This window comes from Bufo bufo, chromosome 1, assembly GCF_905171765.1.
Source record: "Bufo bufo chromosome 1, aBufBuf1.1, whole genome shotgun sequence".
Lineage (NCBI taxonomy): Eukaryota > Metazoa > Chordata > Amphibia > Anura > Bufonidae > Bufo > Bufo bufo.
Window position 1 is genome coordinate 472245252 of NC_053389.1, and position 13000 is coordinate 472258251.

General features: G+C 44.6%; 1 protein-coding gene across 1 annotated transcript in view; it reads left to right on the top strand.

Annotated features, from left to right (window-relative positions):
- AMDHD1 (amidohydrolase domain containing 1) overlaps positions 1-13000 on the top strand; it is a 35444-nt gene that overhangs the window by 12006 nt on the left and 10438 nt on the right. The window contains exons 6-7 of the mRNA XM_040409047.1: positions 1036-1160; positions 2078-2171. Coding sequence (XP_040264981.1) covers positions 1036-1160; positions 2078-2171 — 219 coding nt within the window. The remainder of the gene's footprint in view (positions 1-1035; positions 1161-2077; positions 2172-13000) is intronic.

Sequence of the window (13000 nt, forward strand, 5' to 3'; positions counted from 1 at the left end):
AATAATAAATATTTTATGAGGTATCACTTTCTGTTTTAAAAGCAGAGAAATTGAAATTTAGAAAATTGCGAATTTTTCAAATTTTTGGGTAAATTTGGGATTTTTTCATAAATAAAGGTGAAATATTTTGACTCAAATTTATGATTATCATGAAGTACAATGTGTCACGAGAAAACAATCTCTGAATGACTTGGATAAATAAAGGCGTTCCAAAGTTATTACCACATAAAGTGAGATATGTCAGTTTTGCTAAATTTGGCCTGGTCAGGAAGGGGGCAAAGGGCCCAGATGGGAAGTGGTTAATAAGGCATGTCCTTCTTCCTGGTACAGTACAGTGCAGTACTGACTGTGAAGATGGATGGGCTCCCAGCTGCTGCCCTCACTGCTCCCACATAGTGTACAGTATGTTCACATGCCTGCTATTTCTCACTGATCAGCATGGCCAGCACTGGCAGTGAGTGATTCTGCTGTATCCTCTACGCGCAGAGTAACCGGAGGCCGCGAGGTCCATGACAGCGAACAGTAAGCACTCGCTATTGTGAATGCAGAGAGAAGCTGTCCTACAGCATACAAGGAGAGTTATAGTATGCTTGTAAGTGGATGTGACCGCTACGTTTAAATACAGCGATCTCTTCCACAGTTTGAGGAGGAGTGATCACTAATGCCATATACAGACACGTTGTTTGCCACCAGCAGAGTTCTGTTTAGTTGACATGATCCATCTGCTGCTTCGACACGATGATGAGGTGTTCACATCAATAATCCTATTACCCGATGAACGAGCATTTCGCTTGTTCATCAGGTAATCGGCGGCACCTTTTAAACGAGCGTTCATACCCTTTTTAATTTTAACCAATGGGTGTTCACTTCAATTGCACAGCTGAATTTTCAGCTTGAGATTTTTGAAGCAGATCTGTGCAGAAAACGCAGAAAAATATACTTGGTATACTTAGAATGTAGCATGGTAACATCTAGAAAGAGACAGTGAGATTAATAATATTCTATATTTGATTAGTCTTTATTTATATGTCCCAGCTGGGAGCAGAGCTCGGAGCACTTGCTGTTAGTCACTTAGAAGAAATAAGTGATGAAGGGATTTCTGCGCTGGCTGCTGCAAAGTGTTCAGCCATTCTATTGCCTACAACTGCCTACATCTTGAGGTACTGATCGTGCACAGTGGTGTCCTTCATAGTCTGAAGTCATTTTTGGTTGTGTGAACAAAATATACTGTTCAATTAAAGGAAACCTGTCACCAGGATTTTGTGCATAGAGCTGGGGACATGGGCTGCTAGATGGCCGCTAGCACATCTGCAATACCCAGTCCCCATAGCTCTGTGTGCTTTTATTGTGTTAAAAACCGTTTTGATCAATATGCAAATGAACCTGATATGTGTCCTGTATCCGGAGATGAGTCCAGCGGAAAGGAGCCCAGCACCGCCCCGCATCCTCCGAATCTCCTCCTTGCTGGCTGATGTCACAGAGTTGGAGCGCCGAAATCTCGCGATGCGCGAGCTAGCGCATGCACAGTGTCGGCATCATGTTCATTCCCTGTGCTGGCATCAGCACAGGGAACGAACTACGCATGCGCTAGTTCGCGCATCGCGAGATTTCGCCGTTCCAGCTCTGTGACGCCAGCAAGGAGGAGATTCGGAGGACGCGGGGCGGTGCTGGGCTCCTTTTCGCTGGACTCATCTCCGGATACAGGACTCCTATCAGGTCATTTGCATATTGATCAAAACGGTTTTTTAACACAATAAAAGCACACAGAGCTATGGGACTGGGTATTGCAGATGTGCTAGTGGCCATCTAGCAGCCCATGTCCCCAGCTCTATGCACAAAATCCTGGTGACAGGTTTCCTTTAATTCTTTCTAAATCGGGCACACTCCTGATCTATAATATAACCAGATGTTGCATACTCTGATAACCTAATCCTCTGAAAGAATTCAGATCATGCTTATTGGATCATTCAATATTACTATATTCTGGACATATACATGTTTTTATTGCATGGATGATATGTATTTACTCTTTTTAATATTCACCAATTGTCCATATTTCTTTCTCCACTCTTAAAAGACTGAAGCAACCTCGAGCAAGGAACATGCTCAATGCTGGAGTAATAGTATCTCTAGGCAGTGACTTCAATCCCAATGCATACTGCTTCTCAATGGTAAGTCTACAGGATACTGGATTATGCATTCTAATAAGTAAAATGATTTCACTAAATAGCGAGGCATAAAGTATAACTGTCAGTTCAACTTTTTGTTGTTGTTGTTTTTTTAATGTGTAGGGACAGTGATGTTAATAACATTTGTAATAACTTAATTAGGGAATTTCTAAACGTTGCTGTCCGAGCATTGCTTAGGAGAATCTGTATTCAGTGTTCTGCTTTACACTGAATATGCCTAAGGCCTCATGCACGCGGCCATTGTGCGACTGTTCCGTGCATTGGGAACCGCAATTTGCAGTCCCCAATGCACGGGCAGCGTCCGGGACGGATCGAGACCTATTTAACTTATATGGGTCCGTGAACCGTCCACACCACAAAAAAATAAAACGTTTTTTTTTTTTTTGCGGTGCGGAGGCACGGACAGAAACTCGCCGCAGCTCCCATTCAAGTAAATGGGTCCACATCTGTGATTGCGGGCCGCAATATGGCCACTGCAAGGCACCGGCCATGTGCATGAGGCCTAACTGTAAGATACAGTGGGAGGCTTCTCAAACTGCCTCTGTTTTCCCTGCCCCTGCATAAAACTTATTTTATTATTTTACTATGATTTTTCACTAAGAGTCCTATTGTAAGATTCCCTGCCTATTAGACCTGCTGCCAGCACTGATTGCTGGCAGCCTCATTCTTCATCTGCCAAGCTCTTACTTACTAAAAAGGGATGCCTTGGAGGGCATTGCTGCCAGAAATCGGTGCTGACAATAAAATGCTACATGCAGCACTGATTGTTTGCAGTCCTGCTGTCCTCTATCTTTACAACATCTCCCTGGTTGGTTAGTAGGTGCTGGGAAGATAGAGAGAAGTGGAGCTGCTAGTGATAAGTGCTGACAGTAAGTGTACTCTGTTCATGTGTAAAACACTTACTATCAGTGCTGATACTTAGCAGCCCTGCTTTGAAGTTAGTTCCTTTGTAAAGTGGTTTTTAAAGAGTTCAATACTGAGGATAGGTCATCAATATCTTATCAGTGGGGGTCTGATTTCTGAAACTCCAGCTGTTTGAAGAGCCTGCGGCCCCCCAGTGAGTGCTGCAGCCATTTTCTAGGCCAATGACATCACATTCATCAGTCACATAGCTTTTGTGCAGCTGAGTACCATTTAAGTGAATGGGTCTGGACTGCAATACCAAGCACATTGCAATACCAACCACTATACAATGCACTGCTCTTTGCTTGGTTTGCTGTGATAGGCAGGACTGCCAGATGTCAGACACCCACGAATCAGATATTGACAAACTATCCTGAGGATAGGTAATCAATATTGAGTTCCAGGGAAAAACCTTTTAATTAATGATTTAATAACTTTTGAACCAGTATGCTCTTATTGAAGAGGCGATCTACAATGTCCCTCACAACGTTTTATGGTATCCTGTAAAGGATAGGTTGGCAGTACTAAGACTTCATAAAACAATATGCTGACTGCTGACAAATCCAATCCATAAGCTCGACTGTCTTACCAATCTTCAGTGGTGTTCTATGCAAATGAAGATAAATATATAGTCTCAAAGAAATAGAAAGCATGGCATTCGCCATACGGTAAAATCCTTTCTTTATTGCAAAAGTAGGTACATCACGTGTGGACAAACAAGACCATGGTTGTTGCGTGCGCTCCTGCACTTTATCTGGCCTACACAAACACTTCAATCCCGCACCTTGTAACCGTATTATGTCAGTAAGTGAAAACATTAACAATATATTGCAAACCATACAAATATGAGAGGCTAAAATGTGAATTATACATCACAAGGACAAAGATATTGAATAAATAATATTTTATCTATCACTAATGCCGAGCGGTCCTAGTGCCCGAGTTTTCATTATTATCTTAGCTTCCTTAGGTAAAAGTTCTCCGTGTGTACAACTCATGTTAATACAGTGGCTGGGTTTGGGGTGGTCCCAATGCTACGCTGGGTCCACTGGAAACCATCAAGGTGTCACCACATGTTGCTGCTCTACAGAGGGCATGGTAAGGGATGGTGCACCCCAATGGAAAATAAGTCCAGAGAGTGGGGTTTCACAGTAAACTAGTGTGCTTCTTTACTGGAGGAACCCAAGTGTAAAACAATACAGGCAAGGCACTGAGCTGACTTCTACAGTCTTCTCTCTGGCAGAAGAAAGTTCTGTACTGAAGAAAGGTCTGAGCTAGCTGCCTCTCTCTTTCAGAAGGCTGGTACCCTGGCCAAAGGGCTAGTGGACCAGTGTCTGTGGCTGTCACAGTGTAGGGGTAGGGGAGAAACACCAGAAGGACAACAGAAGGAAAATGACCAGGAACTAGGCCTCAAGGCTATGGAAATGGAAATGGTGACCACCTACGGAAACCCTAAACCTAGCCCTGACTCCTGTCAGTATGAATAGACCCTGAAGGTGGGAATATTCATACACCGTAAACCTAGGCCCTAGAAACCCTGAAAATCCCTAAGATTAGTAACAGGGTCTAAGACTACTGGTTCCTTCCCATATGAACAAACCAGTGTTTCCCTGAGGCCTAGTAAACAACGAGCAAACACAAAATACCAAGAGAAGTACAGGTCCTTCTAAAAAAATTAGCATATTGTGATAAAGTTAGTTATTTTCTGTAATGTACTGATAAACATTAGACTTTCATATATTTTAGATTCATTACACACAACTGAAGTAGTTCAAGCCTTTTCTTGTTTTAATATTGATGATTTTGGCATACAGCTCATGAAAACCCAAAATTCCTATCTCAAAAAATTAGCATATTTCATCCGACCAATAAAAGAAAAGTGTTTTTAATACAAAAAAAATCAACCTTCAAATAATTAAATTCAGTTATGCACTCAATACTTGGTCAGGAATCCTTTTGCAGAAATGACTGCTTCAATGCGGCGTGGCATGGAGGCAATCAGCCTGTGGCACTGCTGAGGTGTTATGGAGGCCCAGGATGCTTCGATAGCGGCCTTAAGCTCATCCAGAGTGTTGGGTCTTGCGTCTCAACTTTCTCTTCCCAATATCCCACAGATTCTCTATGGGGTTCAGGTCAGGAGAGTTGGCAGGCCAATTGAGCACAGTAATACCATGGTCAGTGAACCATTTACCAGTGGTTTTGGCACTGTGAGCAGGTGCCAGGTTGTGCTGAAAAATGAAATCTTCATCTCCATAAAGCTTTTCAGCAGATGGAAGCATGAAGTGCTCCAAAATCTCCTGATAGCTAGCTGCATTGACCCTGCCCTTGATAAAACACAGTGGACCAACACCAGCAGCTGACATGGCACCCCAGACCATCACTGACTGTGGGTACTTGACACTGGACTTCAGGCATTTTGGCATTTCCCTCTCCCCAGTCTTCCTCCAGACTCTGGCACCTTGATTTCCGAATGACATGCAAAATTTGCTTTCAACCGAAAAAAGTACTTTGGACCACTGAGCAACAGTCCAGTGCTGCTTCTCTGTAGCCCAGGTCAGGCGCTTCTGCCGCTGTTTCTGGTTCAAAAGTGGCTTGACCTGGGGAATGCGGCACCTGTAGCCCATTTCCTGCACACGCCTGTACACGGTGGCTCTGGATGTTTCTACTCCAGACTCAGTCCACTGCTTCCGCAGGTCCCCCAAGGTCTGGAATCGGTCACCTCTTCTCGTTGTGCAGCGTTTTCTGCCACACTTTTTCCTTCCCACAGACGTGCCTTGATACAGCACTCTGGGAACAGCCTATTCATTCAGAAATTTCTTTGTGTCTTACACTCTTGCTTGAGGGTGTCAATGATGGCCTTCTGGACAGCAGTCAGGTCGGCAGTCTTACCCATGATTGCTGTTTTGAGTAATGAACCAGGCTGGGAGTTTTTAAAAGCCTCAGGAATCTTTTGCAGGTGTTTAGAGTTAATTAGTTGATTCAGATGCTTAGGTTAATAGCTCGTTTAGAGAACCTGTTCATGATATGCTAATTTTTTGAGATAGGAATTTTGGGTTTTCATGAGCTGTATGCCAAAATCATCAATATTAAAACAAGAAAAGGCTTGAACTACTTCAGTTGTGTGTAATGAATCTAAAATACATGAAAGTCTAATGTTTATCAGTACATTACAGAAAATAATGAACTTTATCACAATATGCTAATTTTTTGAGACGGACCTGTATACTTATCTTCAATAGAAAATGGATGAGCAGGAACTCAGATGAGGACCACACACCAGCTCTTCCAACTCCAGGCAGATAATATCAACCGCATGGTATGAAGTGAGAGTCCAGACTAAATAGAGGAGCAGTAATGACCACAAGCTATACCTGAGACAAGAGGTGTGGTCATTACCAACAACACTGCAACAAGTGAAAACAGGCTGTCAGATGACCTAACGTGCAGCCAGTCTTTCAGATCTTCTAACCTCTGTCACTGGAGGGACCGTTACAGTATTCCCCCCCCCTTCTACCGGTGACCTCTGGACACCCAGGGCTGACCTTATCCAGATGAGCCCTGATGAGCCCTGTGAAAGGCTTTCACAAGTCTACTAGCATTCACATCTGTCGCTGAAACCCACATTCTCTCCTCTGGACCGTAAGGCTGCGTTCACACGAGCGTGTCCGGATTAGTTCCGGATGCGTCCCGGTGTGTTGCGGCAAACCCGCGCGAGTAGGAATGCAATTGCAGTCAGTTTTTGCGGTGATGGACCATGTGATTGGAGCATGTGATCTTACGTCACCAAAGGTCCTTTAGCCCATAGTTTATCTTTTGAGAAGTAAAGAAGAGACCGGGACTTATGCGAACAAACGGAGAAGGTGAGTTAATTTTTTAAATTTTTTTTAACCCTCAACTGATCACTTACTATGCATTCTGTTTTCAGAATGCTATTATTTTCCCTTATAACCATGTTATAAGGGAAAATAATACAGTGAATAGACTGTCACCTAGCAACCATGCGTGAAAATCGCACAGCATCCGCACTTGCTTGCGGATGCTTGCGATTTTCACGCAACCCCATTCACTTCTATGGGGCCTGCGTTGCGTGAAAAACGCAGAATATAGAGCATGCTGCGATTTTCACGCAACGCATAAGTGATGCGTGAAAATCATCGCTCATCTGAACAGCCCCATTGAAATGAATGGGTCCAGATTCAGTGCGGGTGCAATGCGTTCACCTACCGCATTGCACCCGCGCGGAAATCTCGCCCGTGTGAACGCAGCCTAACCCTTCTATCCTGAAAGGATCTACGGAGAATTTGTGAGTACACTATCCTGGCGATCTGAAATTCAAGATTACCCTCCACCATGATAGGAGCAGGAGGCAAGGGGGATGGTTCAGCAGGTTCGACATATCTCTTCAGCAATGATTTGTGGAAAACAATATGAATTTTTAAAGCCTGCGGAAGTTGAAGACGAAAGGCTACCGGGTTAATAATGGCAGAGATCTTATATGGACCAATAAACCTTGGACCCAACTTCCAAGAAGGTACTTTCAACTTAATGTTTCTTGTGGACAGCCACACTGAATCACCCACTCTCAGGTCTGGACCACTCATACGTCTTTTGTCAGTTATCCGTTTATACTTGTTGCCCATTTTTTATTTTTTATTTTGAATTTTCCGCCATATAGATGACAAAGAGGAAAATCTTTCCTTTTCAGGTATACCAGAAGTCTCAGTACCAGAAAATGTGCCAAACTGCGGATGGAACCCATATGCCCCCAAAAAAACGGCAACTTATCAGTGGACTCCTGCCTACGGTCATTTATGGCAAACTCGGCCAAAGACAAAAATGAAGACCACTCCACCTGATTCTCTGAGACAAAATGTCTCTAAGTCTCCAGATTCTGGTTAGTGCGTTCAGTCTGTACGTTCGACTAATGATGAAAGGCTGAAGAGAAGGACAAGAAACAAACTGAGTCCCCCTATCAGACACCACATCAGAGGGAATACCATGTAGCTTCACGATGTTATCGACAAACACTTGTGCAAGAGTTTTAGCATTAGGTAGACCTGATAATGCTATAAAGTGCGACATCTTGCTGAAGCGATCAACAACCACCAGAATCAGTTTTTCCTGAGGAATTCGGCAAATCTGTGATAAAGTCCATGGACAAATGAGTCCAAGGTCGGGACGGGATGGACAACGGAAGTAGAGATCCTGAAGGCCGAGTATGTGTCATCTTCGCACGTGCACAAGCTGACACATAGCCCTCAACACATTTACGCAATCCCGGCCACTAGAATCTACGAGAAATGAGATTGACCGTGGATCTGCTCCTAGGATGTCCTGTAAGAACTGTACAGTGATGTTCCTCGAACACCTTGTGTTGTAATTCGGAAGAAGCAAACAACTTCCCCGGAGGACAGGACTTCGGTGCATCTCCCTGGGGCTCCCACACCTCTGCCTCAAGGTCAGGATAAAGGGCGGATATTACCACCCCATCCGCCAATATCGGACCAGGATCTTCCGAATCGCCCCCAAGCCCCCCTTCCTCAGGAAAGCTACGCAACAAAGCGTCTTCCTTGACATTCTTAACCCCAGGGCGATAGGTGACAACAAAATTAAATCTGGTAAAAAAACAACCATCTGGCCTGCCTTGGGTTCAGACGTTTAGCCGACTCCAGGTAAGCCAGATTTTTGTGATCGTTAATTACCGTAATAGAATGAATCGCTCCTTCCAACCATGACGCCATTCCTCAAAAGCCAACTTAATGGCCAGCAAATCTCTATTACCTACGTCATAATTTTTTTCAGCAGTTGAGAACTTCTTAGAGAACAAAGCACATGGGCGCCATTTACTAGGTGAAGGGCCCTGCGACAAGACTGCTCCTGCCTCTACCTCGGATGCGTCAACTTCCACAATAAATGGCTGTGACACATCCGGTTGCACCAGAATAGGAGCAGAAGCAAAACATTCCTTCACTGCTGAAAAGGCTTGTAATGCCTCATTAGACCAGACTGAGACATCCGAAACTTTCCTAGTCATGTCCGTTTAAAGGTTTAACCACAGTCAAGTAGTTCAAAATTAATTTACGGTAGTAGTTGGTGAACCCAAAAAAAACGCATAAGCAACCCAGGAATTGCCCCTTCTGAACTGCAAATACACACTTTTCCAACTTGGCATATAATTTATTCTTTCTTAGGATCTGTAACACTTGTCTCACGTGATCCTGATGCATCTCCATGTCAGGAGAATAAATTGGAATATCATCCAGATACACCACCCACAAACCTGCCCACCAGATGATGAAAGATGTCATTGATGAAATGTTGAAAATCCCAAAAGGCATGACCGTATTCTCAAAATGATCTTCAGAGGTATTAAAGGCCGTCTTCCATTCGTCCCCCTCCTTGATCCTTACCAGATTATATGACCACCCTCAAATCCAATTTATAGAACACATTGGCACCGACAATCTGAACAAATCCGGGATCAAAGCAAGGGGATAAGGATCACTGACAGTAATGCGATTAAGATCACGGAAGTCCAAACATGGCCTAAGAGTTCCGTCTTTTATTCTTAACAAAGAAGAACCCCATGGGATTTGGATGGTCTAATATGACCTTTAGCCAAACTCTCGGTGATCTATTCTCGCATGGCTGTGTGACGGTCATATTGGTGTTTTGCCGTGACGCGGTTGCTGTGCAGACTGGTTGCCAGGGGCAACGTGTAGTTGGCAGTTTGCATGTGCACTTCCCCTTTAAGGTGTGCCTCCCTGCTGTTTGGTGAGCAAGGGGTTAATCTTCTGGCTAGTGGGGATTAAGGTGTTTCCTAGGTGTGGCCGCAAGCTTGATATAAACTTGTGGCTTGCTGGCTGGGTGCAGTTGTACTACAGCCTTGCTTGGTGTTGGAGCTTTGCTCCTTGCCTGTGTGTTCCAGCCCAGTCCTTGAGGGCCACCTTATGGAACATAAATTGTCCTCCCTTTTGTACCCTCCTTGTATCTTTACCCTCACTTGTTGTATGTGTGGTGTGGGTTTATGTTCTGGGTGTGTGTAGCGTTTTGTTGGTTGTTACATGTCTGGGCTGTTGTTGGTGTTGGTCCCTGCATGTATGCTATACGTTACCCTGTATGTTGATACCTCCGTGAGGGGGCTGGTTTCCCGGAGGGGTTACCCATTAGTCTGTATGCAGTGCTGCCTGGGGCTGCCGTGCTCCTTGCGGCATGGGGTCCAGGCAGTATCAGGAGTGATGGATACCTGTGTGTGTGTGTGTGTGTGTGTGTGTGTTGTCTGTACGGTGTCCTGTTTGGTGTGTGGGCACCTGTACTTATACTCTGGTTCCAGTCGTGGTGGCAGCGGCAGGCAAGTGAGTTTTCCGGTGTTCTTACCTGCCGATCCAGATGCTGCATATGGTTATTTCCCTTCCACCTGTTACTAGGCAGCTGGAGACTCTGGTTCGTCTGAGTCCCTGAGGAACCGGTTGTCTCCTATTTCTGACCCCTATGCCAGGGACCGTCAGGGTCAGCAGGATCTAGGTTCCAGTGCACGAGCCTTCCCACCTTCAGGGTTTGCTCATGCGGTCAGGAGATCAGGGTCAGGATTAGGGTGGCTGTAGGTTGTGGCCTGCTCCCTTCACTGTAGTCTGGCCTAGTAACAGTTCCCACTATACGGTGGGGAGTTTCCCCCACTACCCACCATGACAGGCTGCTCTTTCGGGTTCAGAAAGATTATACAACCGAGACTTGGGCAAACTAGCTCCCGGAACAAGATTAACGGGGCAATCATACTCACAATGTGGAGGTAACTCACCCACTTTTAAATGGATGTCCATTTTTGTGTGAGTGGAGCGGATGAAATGCAAACACTGAAATATTTTTGTCTAATGTACTTGTTGTCAACCCATATATACGGACGAACTTACCATCAACTACTAGGTTAACCCCTGCCCCACTGTCAATAAACACTTCAATTCCCACAGTTTTTTAATCTAGCGCCACCTCGGCAGACAGGAGAAATCAGGTACTACCAGCAAATGACAAAAGTAAATTCTCAGATTCCCCAGCCACACCACCAAGAGTGAGATGAGAATTAAACCTTTTTTTTTTTTTTTTTTTTTTTTTCACCTTGACGCCAAACATAAGGACATACGTTAACAAAATGTCGCCTTTTTCCACAGAAAAAGCAGAGTCTCTTCTTAAGCCTAAAGTTCTGATCACCAGGTCCAGGAGTAGCTCCTCCCAGCTGCATTGGTTCGTCACCAGACATGAACTTAAGTGTCTCTCTACCCAAAGTGTCGGAGGAGGCCGCCACTTTATATGATAGTACGCCTGAGAACGAACCTTAGATCTCTTCCTCAGGCGTCTATCAATACGTACAGCGAGGGACATGGCCGCCTCCAATGACTCAGGATATTCGTGAAATGCCAACGGGTCCTTCAGGCTCTTGGATAACTCTTGACAGAATTGACTACGGGGAGCTGGATCATTCCACTCTGTATCCATAGCCCATCTCCTAAATTCAGAGCAATAGGTCTCCGCAGAACGCTCTCCCTGCCGTAAGCCACGCAACTTAGTCTCGGCCAGGAAGATCTGATCTGGGTCATCGTAGATGAGACCTAGAGCTCTGAAAAATTTATCTACCGACCAGAGGAACTGTGATCCGGTCAGCAACGAAAAAAGCACAAGATTGAACGTCTCCTTTTAAGTAACAAAATGATTATACCCACTCTTTGACTCTCGTCCCCAGAAGAGTTAAGACGTAGTCTAAAATATAATTTGCACGCCTTGGAGTCAGGGCCAGGATTAAACCATCCTGGAAAATACACCATTGTTGTCCATCAGTGAGGCCCAATGTCAATCACAACTATTCCTGCTACATAGTGGATAAAATGCCCCTGATGCTCCACAGGATGGGAGTACAACCCAATACCAACTGCCCTCGCTGTACAGAGGCGGAGGCAGATCTTATTCATATGATGTGGTCCTGCAGAGAATTGGGTACCTACTGGTTGGAAGTGCTCTGTATGGTAGATGCAGTGTACAATATTACAGCTCCTAGGAGTCCAGTGCTTGGTGTTCTGGGCCACACTCAGGATCTAGCAGTAACAAAGGGGTGTAGGTTGGCAATAGCGAAAACTCTGTATTGTTCAAAGAAAACTGGTTGTGAAACGTTGGATTCAATCAATTGGTCCAAACTAGCAAGAATTGATAGGGGCTGTAAATCAGCTGGTTCGGTTAGAAAGGGGAATCTACCTGTAAAGAGGAGCACTTAAAAAAAAATTCCAGAAACAATGGGAGAATTGGATAGTAAAATCTGGTTTAGCCTCCCAGGACTTGACGAGATCATGGTTGGTAGACCCTATGAGAGTAGTTAGCCCAGATCAGAGAAGTAGGATTGTCCATAGATGATCATTGGATGAAGCAGATGAGGATGGAGTGGTTAGCTGGTGATAGGAATAAAGCAGGGATACTCGTATGACCCAGAGGTCATTTCCAACTTATTTCAAGATTATTATAAGGCACTTTACTCTATCCCTCAACAACTCCCATCTGACCCAAGGCGCAGTAGACTCCTCCTAGATTCCTTTCTTTCTAAGTGTGATCTTCCTCAGTTGTCAGGAGAAGCTCTTGCCTCATTAAACGCTCCCATTACTGTGGAGGAACTACAGGAAGTACTGAAACAGCTGCCCAATAATAAAGCCCCTGGGCCAGATGGTCTACCATACATCTATTACGCAACATTTTCTGATATTCTTTTGCCACATATGACGCTGTTGTTCAACTCTTTCCTACAAGGATCACCAATACCCACTTCAATGTCACACTCCTATATAACTTTAATACCTAAACCGGGTAAAGATCCCCTAGAATGTGGAAATTATAGGCCCATTGCACTTCTTAATTCGGATCTGAAAATTTTC